General features: G+C 42.0%; 1 protein-coding gene across 4 annotated transcripts in view; it reads left to right on the top strand.

The window, feature by feature from the left end:
- ST7 (suppression of tumorigenicity 7) overlaps nucleotides 1–15,314 on the top strand; it is a 99,624-nt gene that overhangs the window by 47,487 nt on the left and 36,823 nt on the right. For all 4 annotated transcript variants that reach the window (XM_018574092.1, XM_018574101.1, XM_018574085.1 and 1 more), the window contains exons 3-4: nucleotides 10,623–10,782; nucleotides 15,070–15,124. In XM_018574092.1, coding sequence (XP_018429594.1) covers nucleotides 10,623–10,782; nucleotides 15,070–15,124 — 215 coding nt within the window. The remainder of the gene's footprint in view (nucleotides 1–10,622; nucleotides 10,783–15,069; nucleotides 15,125–15,314) is intronic.

Genomic DNA, 15,314 nt, shown 5'->3' with positions numbered 1-15,314 from the left:
CATCTCCCTAAAGATGATCACTGTTTTAAAATGAGCAGTCCCTCTAGGGTTGAAGCACTAAGTGATTCTTGTTTCTCTTTATTACATTTATTTTCATTTGCTCTTATCTGCGAAATAGTCTTGTTGAATGTTTCTATTTGTATTGTGTATTTTTCTTTGTCACTATTTTGTGTCTATCGAGTTAACCGATATAATGTAAGTGTTTGGTGTTGAGGTAAAAATTACATTTACATTATTTACATAGCAATAACATATTATGCAGAACTTGAAACACACACCTATCTGGACCATTATATAGAACTCAAACCTGGAACTCAGAGCTGTAGGACAAGAAGATAAACTTTTTAGCCCCTTGGTTACTCCAGGACTTGACAAATGCCAGGTTGCCATGGCCACTAGAAAATGTGTCTTATAGGTTGAACTCGATGGACATGTTTCTTTTTTCAACCTAACTGTGTAACTATGTCCTACCGCTTAGGCTTTTGTCAGCCCCAGGGGGTGCAGGTTCCTATCGCCTGACGTCTGGGATATGCAGTTCCGGGTGCTGGGCAGATGTTGTGTGTGGCTTTTTTATTTTCTAAATTTTAGCCCTGCTGCAGGCAAGCAAGGCTAAATGTAGAGTGGCGGAAGCCGATGCTCGTTTTGTACAAGTGGTCTTGGTGGCTGTACTGCCTCCCAGATCACTTGTAGCAGTTGTTCACTGTCCCCCCCCCACTTCCCACTGTAGCTTTTTTGGTGTCTTCTGCTGGGGGACCTGAGACCACGGCAATGATTTCAAGTTAGAAAGTAGAGAGCAGACTGGAGAACGGCCATCCGTTTTCCGTTCTGCTCTGTGTGATCAGTGAGACAGGAACGCTGTACTCACAGCGCTTTGTCTCAGCTGCACAGGAGATCGAGCACAATGCTGTGCTTGATCTCCTGTACTGCACAATGCTGTGCTCGATCTGTACTGGAGGCAGGCTCCATAAAGAGAATTTGTCACCTCCAAATGCTATCACACAGGGGCTTGTTAGTAATAAGTAGAAAGAAAAGTCAAAAATAATGAAATGAAAAATAAGTGATAACATAAAGTAAGTTTAAAAAAAATAAAAAGCGATGAAGTAAAAAAGTATAAAATCAAAAGATTAAACAAAAGTGATAAAGTAAAAAATAACTGCATCCTGTGTCCTCTTCGATCCCCGCTACTCTCCCTGCCTGTATCAGCAGAGGCAGCGGGGATCCTAGGGGACACAAAGTGCTGCAGCAAGTGCTCAGTGGGGAGGAGAGACCGGCTGTCAGCCGCTGTGACTTGAAATGGCCAGTAGTAGGCTGGCTATTGCACCTGCCCCTTCGAACGTGCACATACTAACGGAAACACAAGTTGGGGGCACCTACATACGAAAACGGCGATTGCGGTACACATGTCAGGTAATGCCACGTGCACCAATTAAAACTGAAAACTGTGATTGAACATTACAACTGTCGTTGAAAATAAAGCTTTGTTAGTTTAACTGCCTCCGGGCTGGCCGTAGTAGAAAAACGGCCGGCCCGGAGCTCTCTAGATCTGAGCGGCCGTCTTTAGACGTCCACTCAGACACGCCCCCTCGCGCGCGAGCTGGAAATTGACGTTTTTTAATGACCCCGACTTTTATATTTTACCAAAAAACTGGGTAATAATGTTTCCTAACATAATGTAAAAAAAAAATTTCAGTAATTTTTGCTAATTATAATAAAAAATAAAAACCCCAGTGGTGATTAAATACCACCAAAATAAAGCTCTATCTGTCCCTAAAAAATGGTATAAAATTAATTTCAGTACAGCGTTGCATGACGGAATAAACGTCAGTCAAAGTACTGCAGCGCTGAACACTGAAAAATGGCCTGGCCAGCAAGGGGGTCTAAACACATGGTCTTGAAGTGGTTAATTTAAAAAAAAAAAACTGGCTCCTAACTTTTTTTTTTTTTAGCTGGCTCCTAGATTCAAAGCAAATTTGTCAAGCCCTTGGTATGCATATCCGCATCCAGAACCCAGCTATCAGGGACTATTTGTGCTGATTTTGCACTACAGTATATTAAATAGGATAATTTTAGTAACTCATGATAGTTTAGAACAGTCGTTCTCAACCTGTAGAACCTCAGGACCCACATTTGTCCTTGGTCATCAAGTCATGACCCAAGTCACACGGCATTGCGGTACTGCGCGTTCCAGTGCAGGCGATTGAACTTTGGGTGGGAGGTGCGTTTGGGGTACCATTCAAATGAATGGCAATGCAACACACCTCCCACACCAGAATGCACTGCAGGTGTGATTGTGTGGTACAGTGCGTTAATCACACGGGACTGTGCGATTTAACGCACTGTACTAGTGTGAACGGGCCCTCAAAAACATTGACCGAGACACACAACCACAGACACAATCTCGCACATCCACACTCCAAAAATTTTTTTGTTTCTTAGATCCACCCAGTCTCCTTACCTTACGAGATCTAGAGTGGATACTCAGCCTTGGGTCCAATGTGGGCTGCTGTGATGTGATGAAGCTCCATCCATATGTGCATTGCGCACAGATCCCTTACACGCCCTGTAGAGGTGCCAGGAGCCAGAATGTGCCGTCACTCCAGTCCAGGCACATCTATAGGATTTGTGAGGGAGCAGTAAGCAATGGACGTATGCATAGAGCTCCCTCGCAGCCATAGACCCAATCCACCCCCCCTCAATCTGACACTTGGCACCGGGCAGCATATTTTGAATGGCTGCTGGGCGTGAGAACTGACAGTGCGGCGCTAGGGCTGAGGAGCATCTCACCTAGAAAAGTGGAAGGCATATGCGGTGACCCACTGAACACGGGGTCACGACCCACCAGTTGAGAATCAAGGGTTTAGAGTATCCTGGAAACATAAAATCGTTCATAAATGCACATTACAGTCCACTCCAGAATTAGTTCATTTTGTGAATTCTGCTGTAAAATTGGTAGAACCGCAATTCGTTACACAGCTTTGTTTCTCAGCTCTATTACATTATGTACTCTTATATTACAACCAACACATGGTGTGTGTGTGTGTTTTCATCTCAAGAAACCACTACAATTTATACATATATTGCCAATACCCCTAAATTTATGTCCGTTCCGGTTAAAGGAGTTTAGTTTGCTGTGTATATCAATACATTGCCTCCAAATTACAAGCTAGTAAAGTTATATGAAGGGCAATTGTACCCCATGAACTTATGATATGTACACTTGGGGTTACATGTAGCTCATGTAGGGAACCATTGAGCTACATGAACGGATATAACCCCTTGAACTTGTGAGAGTATACAGGCGACGCTGTTTAACAGCCTCCTTTTTTTGCCTAGTAGGATATTAATACACAAAGCAGTGTTGCACACCTGGCTAAGAGATATGTGAGCTGAACCTGCCAATAAATATAATATGCAAAACTGCTGACAAGGAAAGTGAGTGTTTAGAATTTCTGCTTTAGACATTGTAATGACAGCAGAACATTAGACCTCATGAAGGTTGTAAGTGTAAGATTAGTACTGTGCAGGATGCACACTCTTGGCCCCACCCTGCTTAGAGATTTTCCAGCACTTGGAAAAACAATCTAAGCACCAGCAGACTGAGTGACCATTACTGAGCAGTTAAAACATAGTGGCAGCTACTTTGGTTAACAGAAACACGCGCTGTTCACAGCATCTGTTGTATTTCTTTTTTTTTTCTTTCAGCATGTGATCTTTATTAAGATTTCTGTTTTTTTGCGTTAAACAAACAGTAAGAAAAATGGAATCATAGATACAGGAATGATAACAATAACTGGAGACAATCGCTCTGTTGTATTTTTGACCTTTAAAAATGTCTGTGTTGTCGACTGCTATGCCCAGGACGCCCTATGACAGAATTTACATTGCGGTAGCTTCTTGATAGAGGCAAAATTCTTAGTTTCTAGGAGAAGCATTCAGAGATTCAGCTTAATGATTTTTAAAGTTTGGTTTTTTTTCAATGAAAAAGAAAAATTGTGCATCAAATATTTACAGAAAACATATTGCAAAAGACATACGCAGCAGTAAAATTAAATGGTTTAAAAGTGAGAAATACTTAAAGTATATTTCAGCAATAACATTAGTGGGCGTGTGCTGGACAACACAAAGGAAGAGAGCAAAGGTTTCACACCCCAATGTAAATATGTATAACCTTATGTGACTGCATACCACTTTCAGGTATGCAGGGGCCCGGAAGGGGGGGGGGCTTTAAATAAACTCTTATGCTCTCACATGTTGTTTTTTTATATATAATATTGTATTATTCACAAAAGTAATTTAAAAAGCACAAATTGCATTGTCATGATTGAGAAACTAGTCAATAAATAACCATGATGTAATAGTAGCACAGTACATTAACCCAACAGTACCCCAACATGCTTCGCCTTGAGAAAGGCTTCCTCAGGAGGATATTAAGCCTAAAAAGAGTTGATCGATATATGGCGAGTCAGTAATTACATCAATATATATCACATGATGGTTGTAAATATAAATAGCACATGAAAGACATACCACGAAGAGAAGGAAATGCCCATGTATGACACATTGCAAAAAACATATGAATTAATATCAACAGTTGAAAAAATAGTAATAAAATAGGTCAAAGTTTTTGAAATACGTAAGTTATAATGAGATGCACCTGCAGCTTGTTATGGACCAATCTGTAAAAGGCCAATCACGTGGACCAAAGATAAAAGTATAGATTAAAGTATATTTCCACTTTTACATCCAAATTGGGATAACCTATTTTATATTTGTTTCATGTCCCAATCCCATAACATAACTTGGAAAAAACAAAATTAAAGTTGCAGCTTACCTTCTTTTACATGTTCTTTCTGCCAAATCCTAGACCTGAAATATCCTGCTTAGTTCTCCGTCTGGGGAATTTTTTCAAATAAATTCTCTGCCTGTACTGTGCTGGCATATTTCTTTATAAACTAGATGAGTAGTGCGGTCTGTCATAACAAAGGGTTAAAGTGTATTTCCACTTTTGGAGGCAAAATTGAGAAAACCCCTATTATGTTTGTGTTCCTATTTACCTCCAAGACAATTGACCACAAATATTTCTTACCTTTTTAGATCTCTCTATTTAAACAGGCCTTTTGTATGCTTCTCTCCATTTCAGTAACACCAGTCTCTCACTGTCCTAATAGAAGGACTTGGGGCACCCTGAGTGTAGAATGTGCTCTCATTTGGGGGTGCCTTAAATTACTGATGAACAACTGAGTCTTAAATAAGTGTTGGGTTTATTTACAAATAGGGATATACATACATATTACAATTAAGGGAATTTGAAAGGGGAATTGGGGATAGGAATTGAGGGTAAGGATCCTACCGCTAGCTACACCATTCTCTCTCTCTCTTTCACACATGCCATGGGGTTTTTCTCCTGTTCTCAGAACACGCCTCTCCAGCAGGTCTCAGTGAATCACATTCTTGATTGCAGAGTTCAGAAAGACTTGTCTTGTCCAAAGGTCTTGCTGTTCAGCTAGGTTAGTGTCACACAGGAAGAAGGTTCCATCAGATGCCCCTGCCCCCATCCCAGCATATATGCCTTGCTGACACTGGTGTGGGCAGTAAATACCAGCAGGGGGTTGGGCTTGCCCAAGGACATGACAGTCCAGCAGATCTCCTTTGATCAGTGTCCAGCCCCAAGAACCCTTTGATGGTCTTCATTCGCATATCAAACAGCACGGGCAGCTCACGATATTAAGGAACCTTTACATCAAAGATGTATCATAGATGTCAATTATTTTAGCTTCCAACACTGAGTGTCTCCTCATTAACATACAATGTCTTCAGGGTTTTGAAGAAGTAAAGCCAGGTACACAGGGTATGAATTTCGGCTGTTTCCTAATGAGCAAGCCAAATTTCACACAGTGGGTGCCGCTGTCGACGCTCTTCTGCCGGGCATCTCTTGATCAATTGGAAAATTCTCGGTCGAATGGAGCTTGAGCTGATCAGCTGCCAGCTCTGTTTTGGGTATTCTGATAGCGGCTGGTCAACTACAATACAAACAGTGACGCATTAATTCATCAATGCTCGTTATCGTTGATGGAGGAATCTTTTATATTTTATTTTCTTTGTTCAACCTGCAGGCTCAACGAAGAATATACAAGTGTGTATACCCTCTCCAAATGTTTGTTGTAGCATGTCCTTTCCAAACTGATTCTTGAATTGGAGTGTCTGGGTTTATTATACCTAGCTGGTGGGTTTCCGGTGTTGTAATAGGGAAAGGTGCAGTGTCGACATCCCTTTAGTAGTAGTCAACCTTAAGGAGTATCTCGCCAAAAATTAAATTCCTATTGTTAGGGATTCCAAAAAGTATACTTGTATCTTAGTGCAGACTTCTGGGAATGTCAATCAGCCATTTGCAGAGATTGGCTGACTGATTTTCTAGCTGAAGTGGCCTTTCTGGGGGAGTTCTGTACACCAACTCTGTACAGAATGCCTCCAGGTTGCCATACTGATTTTTTTTCCGCCAAGTGTAGAACATTACAGTGGCTACAGTTTTAAATGGAAAGGTTTTTAATTTTTAATAACATTAAATTACAAAATGGCGTGTGCAACATTTTATATGTGCTATATTAATTAAAACATTTTTTTTTTAAAGTGGAGTTACCCTTTGAAGTGTAAAACCAAAACTTTTTTTAGTTTTCAGGGCCCGCATGTCCACACCAGATCTGGATGCGTTTCTGCAGATGTGGTACGTTGCATTTTTGATGCGTTTGTGACTTGTTCCAGTGCGTTTTTTAAGCCTGAATGGACTGTCAGGTGTGTTCCACTGCATTGCATGCAATTTATGATGCGTTTACATGCATTTGGGTGTGTTCCAGACCAGAAAAAATGGTGCATGCAGTAATTTTTTCCCCCGCACTGGAACCACATTGGTGTGAAAGGAACCCAGAAATATCATAGCAATACATGGGGCTCTAGACTAAGTCGTGAAGTGACGTAAAATGTAGGGTGCAGCTATTGGGCGCAGAGTGGAGCAAAGGATATAGTGGTACGGTCTGAATCCCTATTCAGCCAGGCAACTACATTAGGCAGCCAAACGGCTTATCGGAGACCGATTGTTACTGATGATGATAAGTGTAGATGTTTGTCAACATGCGAGTAGTTTTTAATAAAACATTAAATGATTTTACGCTCTGGGGTTATTTACTCGGCTCCCCTCTGAACTGGGACGGACCTTTTTCCAGGTTTCCTCCTGGAAGAGAACCTGGCACGGGGACAAGGGCCTCTTCCCCAAAAGCCCTTGGGGTTGGTTGTGGGGTCTTATTTGCATTGAGGTACCCCCTTTAATCAGATGCTGCCCCCCCCCTTATGAATGAGTAAGTGGTACCTGTACTCCTACTCATTCACTAAAGGGATAAATAAAAATGCACCACGCTTTTGAAAGTCTTTAATAAAAATAAAAAAATAAAAGGTTTTTGACAATTCCTTTAATGAAAGAAAAAAAAAAAACAACCCCCCAAAAAATGTAAAAATATTTGATCCAACAAAGTAATCCATGTCAATCGCGGCGTCCAGTGTTGTCAACGCCGACTCACAGAAATACATTACATTAAAAAAAAAAGCCTACTGACCCTTCTGCACGCACCGAACACACGCCCCAAAATTACCTGTATGACAGGTGCTGCAAAAAGTAAACAAATGGGCGGAGCTAGCAGGGACATCACTGCTGGCTCCGCCTGTATGATTTGGCCGGCACCTGTCATATGGGTCGGCTAAATGAAAACTGAGCGGGGCCAGCCATGATGTTCCTGCTGGCTACAGCCCAGCCTTAGGTCATTTGAGGACACTTGGCTGTCACTGTGACAACTGGGATGAGCCAGCCGTGACATCAGGCCGGCTCCGCCCAGTTTACTTTTTGCAGGGAGAACAGTCTGCTTCAGCAGACCGTTCTCACCGCTTCGACACGGTTGAGCCGAAGCATATGCGTTCAGCTCGGCTGAACCATTCGCCTGCTGTACGGGCTATTGTGAATAGCCTGTACAGCAGCCCTTTGGTTCGGCTGAACGGGAAAGGCTTTGGCGGCCGAATTGAGCCGAACAATTAGCCGATGCTTCGGCTTAATAGTGAATAACCCACTATGAGTTCCATTGTGAAATATTTTAGATTGTGGATATATTTTAGATTAAGTTGTTAATGTGCGGGACAATTTGTGCTTATTATACATTACATTATCAGGCTGTGCTTCCTGCTTGGCAGTGCTAGTGTGTTTTACCACTCCATCTCACAATGCAAGTCTTTGAGTCGGCTGATTTCATTAAAAAATATGCACTATTGTACCCATAATTGTCCATAGGTGACGCTTTAACTCTAAAATGATGAGTAGTAAAGGCTTTTAAAGTGATGTTAAAGTCAAAAGGTTTTTAAGCTACTTCAAATGCTGATTTAAGTCACTTACAATTTCCTGCAGAATCAGCTGTTCCCTGAGCACAGCCTCTGATATCCTGTTGTAGAATGGGTCCTTTCCCTTGCAGGGTCCCATTGTGCTGCCCTTGTGTGGGTTAGTAAGCTGTGTCCACAGATACAGCAAGGCAACACCTTACCTCCCGCCAGCTCCCCTCTCCTCCTTCCCTGTCCAGAGTAGATGGACAGCTGCTGCAATCTGATCTTGTACTAGACCGAAAGTTCAGGGAAGTGAATTGCTTTGGCGCAAATATAAATACTTTGCTGGGCAATGTATATTTGTTTGATCTGGATTCCTTATTGAAAAAAGGTTTGAGAGCGTAATACTACTTTAACAGTGAGTGATGGCCTTTCAGTTATTGCTCTCACTGCAAAGTTTGCTGCAATATGTAACATGACCCAATTGATGTTTTCGTATGTAGATGCACCCGATACGTGTTTGCATTTGCATGTGGGGGTGGAGGACTTTAACACTGTGGGTTTTTTTTTATTTCATTTTTTTTTGTATGTCACTTGATTTTTTGGAACCAAAAACAGTACCAATGGTGCAGCAGCTGTGATCTTGGTTTTAGCCACTAAAGTACCAAACGTTTATATATGTATGTCAGTACTAAAGTAGTTAACAAAAGGACAGATATAATAACGGGTGTGGAAATTTCTAAAACAAACTACTTATCCAAGGACTAAAACAGGAGCCTAATCTACTTGTCCCTCATGACAATCTACTTGTCGTGATACAAAAAATAATTTTAACCAAAAATGTGTTTAACCATGCTAAGAAGCACTTCTCATTGGTCAGCGTTGTCAGGTGACTGTGCTGATCAACGAATGCTCACAATTTTTTAGCAAAATTCAAAATCCATAGTACACCCATACTGGCGGAGGGGAAGGAATGTTCGCCGAAAGGTAAGTATAGCAGGTGGTGGCGAGGGGGGCAGATATGAGCGGCTAATTCCATTTTCCCAGGTTATATGGGAAAGTGAACATACACTTTTAATGCACATTTGTGCATGTTAGGCTGGGTTCACACCTAGGCGTATTGAATATGCGCGTTTTTACCGCGATTCGCGGTAAAAAAAAAACGCGCAACGAACGCCCGTTTCTGAGGGCTACTTGGCTGTATCCCAATGGAAACGCGAGACCAAAACCCCCCAAAGAAGTACATGTTCTTCTTTGGGCGTAGGCCGTTTTGTATCGCGTTCGGACGGGCGGAAATACGGCAAGGTGTGAACCAGAGCCATTGAATGCAATGGGATTTAGATGTTTGAGCGTTTTGTAGAGCGTTCGTCGAGCGTTGAACGCGCTACAAAACGTTCAGGTGTGAACCAGGCCTTAGAGAAAGCGGCTGCCCGGCTACCACAATATGGCACTCAGTGGAATGAGGCCAGCACTCGGCACACATACACACAATGCCCTAGCTGTGTGTTTATGCGCATGCAGATGGCGGGGTTGGTTTAAATTTTTTTGACTTTTTTTTTTATATATTTTGTTTACTTTTTTTAGACTTTTTGTTTTTACACTTAACTTTATTGCTATCATACAGGGGCTACTAAGCCCCTATGTGACGGCATTGGCAGCTGACAGGTTCTCTTTATAAAGCCTGCCCTTCAATACAGGAATTTGAGCACAGCACTGTGCTGGATCTCCTGTGACAGCTGAGACAGGAAGGCTGTGAGTACAAGTGCTCCTGTCTCACTGTTCACACAGAGCAGACCAGAAAACGGATGTTCTCCACTCTGCTCCCTGCTCTCCATCCTGAAGTAACTTTGCTGTGGTCCCAGGGACCCCGAAAACCACGGCGGGGGGAGGGGGGCGGTCGGCGGGGAGAGAGGTGGCTGGCCAGAGGGGGGTGGCAGACGGACCAGCAGGCTGCTTACAAGTGATGGCTGTCCAGATCAGTTGTACAAAAGGCTACCCTGCTCTACATTTAGCCCTGCTGCTTGCCCGACAAAACAAAAACACCTGCAAGGTGCCCAGAACTGCATGTCCCAGGCGTCAGCCGATAGGAATTCCGCACCCCTGAATAATGTCACATCAATTAATAATTTTTAAGGTAAATATTTATAAAGTATTATGTGCTCACTAGAAATGCGCCATTCTTTAGGTATTTAAAAGCTGTCCCTCCAAAGGGACTTCTTTTTTTTGCAGTTTTTTGCTTTCATAAGTAACCAATTTTTTTCTCATGTTAGATATTTGAATGGTGGTATTTTCGCAAGTATGGAACATCGTTCATTGAACAAGTCTCTGTGAGCCACTTGCGCCCTCTATTGGGAGGTGTTGACAACAGCACACCAAGTAACTCGAATACAAGTAATGGAGATGCTGACTCAAGTCGACAAAGTGTTTCAGGTATGAGGCATTTATGCTTGAAACAGCTAATCTTACCTTAGATTCTATTATGTACAGAGGATACTGACTGTATGTCAGCTGAGACATGTGATTTAATCATAAGCAAAGCTCGCAATTGTGAGTTACCACGGTCAGAGTGAAAATAGGTGAGAGGACAAGGTTCTAGTGTTTTATTGTCCTTCTACTCTTGACGTTGGCTTTCACACAAGCATGTAAAATGTGGCCGTCCAGGCACTGAGCACACATGTCCTACACTGCCAAGATGCTTAGTTGCAATGGTTTAAAATTATATTGGGCATATAGGACTGCCTTAAAGGAGACCTCCGTCAAGCCTAGAACACTCAAGCAAAAGTGTGTGTGGGGGGGCTTGGATGGCTACTCAACTGTAGAGTCTGAGCATGGGAGCAAAGAGTCTGGTGTTTGTCCTGTGGAAGCAAATCCTTGCAATGGGCCATATACAGGACCAGACCTAAATACTCCCAAATGATTATATGGTTCCAGGACTGGCTTCTGGAGATTTAGTATCCACTTGAACCTCTGTAGGGTCTGAACAGTCCACAGAACTCTGGCAGAGCCTGCACTGACTATTCTCTCAGAAGAAATTCCTCCAGATATCCTACTGTGGATATGCCTTGAGAGCGAAGCAGAGCAAGAACAAGGGCTAGAACCTGGGTGAAAAACCCAAGGCGCAGTGTACAGACTAAATGAAAGGGCAACAAATTGATAATGCTGCTTGCCCACTGCAAAACATAGGTAGTATTGATGCACTGGGAATACGAGGACATAAAAGTAGGCATCTTTGTTTGCCGATGCTAGAAGGTTTCCTGGGTGGAGGGAAGCAATGACTGACCCTGAAGATTCTTTGTGAAATTTGTGTACCTCTAGAAAGTGGTTGAGATTCAGTGTGGGGTGTCCCTCCCCACTGTGACCTTTTTGATAAAGTTCTCTAGGGATTCACTCGAGGCCTGCGCCTACCCCTAAGAGAGGAGTTTCTTGCACTGATGGCCTGCAGACCAACATTTGAACCAAAAGGTCCTCTACATGTGTACTGAAAGGAGGCCTATGTTTGATATTTCCGCTAGCTTGTCAACAAAGTAGAGTAGGGCCACAGGCATGACTTTCAGTTGTTGGAAGACAAAAGGATCCATTGGGATAGATCCAAGGATAGGGTACAATTTCCACTGTCTTCAGTTGACAGTGCAGAAGCAGTTGCAGCCCCAGCGATATCAGAGATGGAAATGTGGAGGAGAGAGCATGGAAGCCCGCTTGCGGCCCCTGGGTTCCGAGTTGTTTAACATGGCTGAAATTGTATCCCGATACTTCCTCCCTAGATAAAACAGAGGAGGGGGTTGCCCCTGAAGGGGTTGAGGAAGACTAAAGCTGGCCATACACTAGTAGATTTTCGAGGGAATGTTTGTACAAAAGATCTTTCAGTTGATAATGCCATTAGACACATGATGATTTTTTTTTTTTAACGGTCAATTTTGGAATGAATGGAGTTTCCCCGAATGGAAACCACATTCATTATTAGAATTTCGTAAATTCAAGAAAAAATTTCCATCATGCTCCTTCAAGTTTCTTCGTCATTATGGTTGAAATCGATTGTCTATTTGAACCCATCAACTAATGGAAAGTTGAATGAAAGTTCTTTCATACAAAAGTCTAAGCAGTGTATGGCCAGCGTAAGGAGTGTTGGCAGGAAACAGTGGTCTGGGCTATCTGTGTCAGGTCTCGTAGAGCGAACACTGTAAAAAAAAACCTCCACGGCACTATTAGAGGATTGTAAGGCCCCCAGGACCATTATTATTCTTTATTATTATTCAGCACTGATATAATAGTGCTGTACAACAAATGGAAAGGCATGTAGCTACTATAATCAATGTACTCCTAATTACAGTATTTCGCACAATCCATACTGTGTGTGCTTTGACGTGCATGTGTTTTACAAGTTATCTAAGACAGCGGTGATTGTTGAAATGTTTCTTCTGTGCTGCTTGCTGTATGTATTCTATGCTTCTGGGTTGTATAATAACTGCTCGCCCGCAGCACCCTGTTTATCCCACCCCCTTGTATGTAACTACAGTATATACAAGCCTGTAGGAAGAACCACATGGTCCAGTGAGGGCAACAGATATTTGACTCCTCTGGCAGGTTGAATACCAATTATTTTTATACATTTCTCAGCTTCCTACTTCTATACCAATGAGTGTGTGCATTGTTTGGAAGTATGATTGTTACCATTTGGCTTTTTTCTTGATTAAATTTGTATCAATCAAACTCTGGCCACTGCCGCTGGCATGATATAAAATAGTGCGTAAACCTTTCTGGTTCATTGTTCCTTGCAATCCATGTATCTACATTATTACAACCAAAGCACCCCTTATACCATTCCATTTCCCCCACCATACTTGACCTGAGGCATCAAGCACTCATACAGTATTCTTTTATGTGCTATACATCTCAAGTATGTTCTCGATTTAAACCCCTTAAGCAGAGACCTTGATCTATAGTACTCGTTTCCAGTCATCCACCATTCTTTTGTTCTTTTGCCCATTTAAGCCCCGTTCACATTGAGCGATTTATCGCGTGGTAATTCCCGCGATATCGCGGCAAATTACCGCGCGATATCGCGCTCCAATGCATTTCAATGGGGCAAAGGGTCCTGCTGTCGTGTGTCGCTACAGCAGGACCCTTTTTGGAGCGGATTTAGCCGCGATTCAAGCTTGCTCAATGCAAGCTTGAACGCAATATCGCGCGGCAAATCTCGCGCAATATGCAAATCACACGATTTGCATATCGCGCAGTGGAAACGAGGCCTAAACCTGTTCAGTTCCAGATTTGGCTTTCCTTTAGAAGCTCTGTCCAGCATCCGAGTTTTGTATGTATTATTTAGGGAGCAACCAATTCAGGGCCTATAAGGTTTCTGTTTCTCAAATTGTAGATTTAAAATGTACTTTTCCTCTCGTGTGGTTGTGTATCTAAGCTTTTGTATCTTTCCTAATTGGATCTAGTTTGCCCTCCTCTCTCAAGATGCTAGTCAAGACCTTTTGTATGTTCAGTTTGGCAACTTGATGTAGAAATAACCTCCATTTTGCAAAAAAAACCTGACTTGTTTGCTGAGAATGCTATGTCAGTTTGGCTATTTCTGAACCTGAAAGTGAACTTTTGTATTGTCAGTACCATGCAACAATAGGAAAGCATTTGCTTGCTTTTTTAAAAAAAACATAAAGGCCCATCAGTAGGACACTACAGAATGAATTCTGAAAGTGAAGCTTCGCAGTAATGTGGAAACATATTCTAAATTGGTCATTTCAATCAGCACCAACCATTCACAACATTTAAGATATGTCTTGGCTGTATTTTTAAATCCATATAATGGCACATTGATATAGGTAATTGCTTTCGAAGTTTATATACCTGCACACAAGCAAAAGCATCCATGTATACACAGGCACACAAATTGCCATGTTGTAGAGAGCTTTTTCTCCAGAGACTGCCAGGTACTTCCATACTCAGAAAAGTGCCAGCAATCTCTCACCCAGCATACTAAAGACAGGTAGACATTCCAATATGTATGTGTAGCTGATGTCGCTTTCATACTTGTGAGGGCCACATGGTAAAGTGCTTGGCACACAGGTGGTAGCCATAATTTGTCAGTACGCTGGAGAACTGAAAGTTAGGAACTGCTATTGCAAACTTGTTTTCAAAATATACAAGCTCTGAGGCTGCCATCTTGATCTTGGGTTGACTACCTTATTAATCACTTGTCTGGACATGTATATAGGATGGTGGTCTCATAGTCTTAGGGGTCACCATTGCAGTGACGCATTTCATTTGAAATATAGAAGGAAATTGAAGTAGAGAGTGCACAAGATGAAAACTTTGAGCCAATGGAATTGCTACCATCTGGATCCAGTTTTAGGATCAGTGTTGTATGGCTTTGATGGACAAATGCAGAATGCACGTCTGAGATCATTCAGAGTTTATTGCAGCTGCATTTTCCTGTATTTGACCTGCTTCAGCTGCTTTTGTGTTCCCATAGACTTGTATGGGGAGAAAAACAGTTGTGAAGTGAACAAGACAGCTGGCGCTTAGGAGAACCGGAAAGAAGAGCTTGGAGAGGGTTGCAATTACAAAATTTACATTTGCCGCTCACTGGGTTTTTGTTTTGTTTTTTTATAATCCCTGGATCTGTTTGTTCAGTAGAGATCCTTTTGAAATATGTAATCGGCAATATCAAGTTTTTTTTCTGTCTCATTTTAAACTTTTTGTTTTTTTCTAAAACAGAGTGTAAAGTGTGGCGAAATCCCTTAAATCTATTTCGAGGAGCAGAATATAACCGGTAAGGAATATTGCCAATGTACTTCAACAGTTGTCATTTTGATGGCTTGAATACCATTTCTTCAACACATGTAATTGTGGTGCTTTTACAGGGAGTTTAAATATTACATTTTGTTCCATTATTTATTTGTTGGTTTGTAATATATTCTCTAGATCATTGTTCCTGTCAAATCTTTGCATTTTCATGTTTT

This window comes from Nanorana parkeri, unplaced genomic scaffold (genome assembly GCF_000935625.1).
Source record: "Nanorana parkeri isolate BGI_ZX_2015 unplaced genomic scaffold, ASM93562v1 scaffold49, whole genome shotgun sequence".
Classification (NCBI taxonomy): domain Eukaryota; kingdom Metazoa; phylum Chordata; class Amphibia; order Anura; family Dicroglossidae; genus Nanorana; species Nanorana parkeri.
The sequence above is the reverse complement of the archived record's forward strand: the minus strand, read 5'-3'. Positions and strand labels throughout refer to the sequence as shown.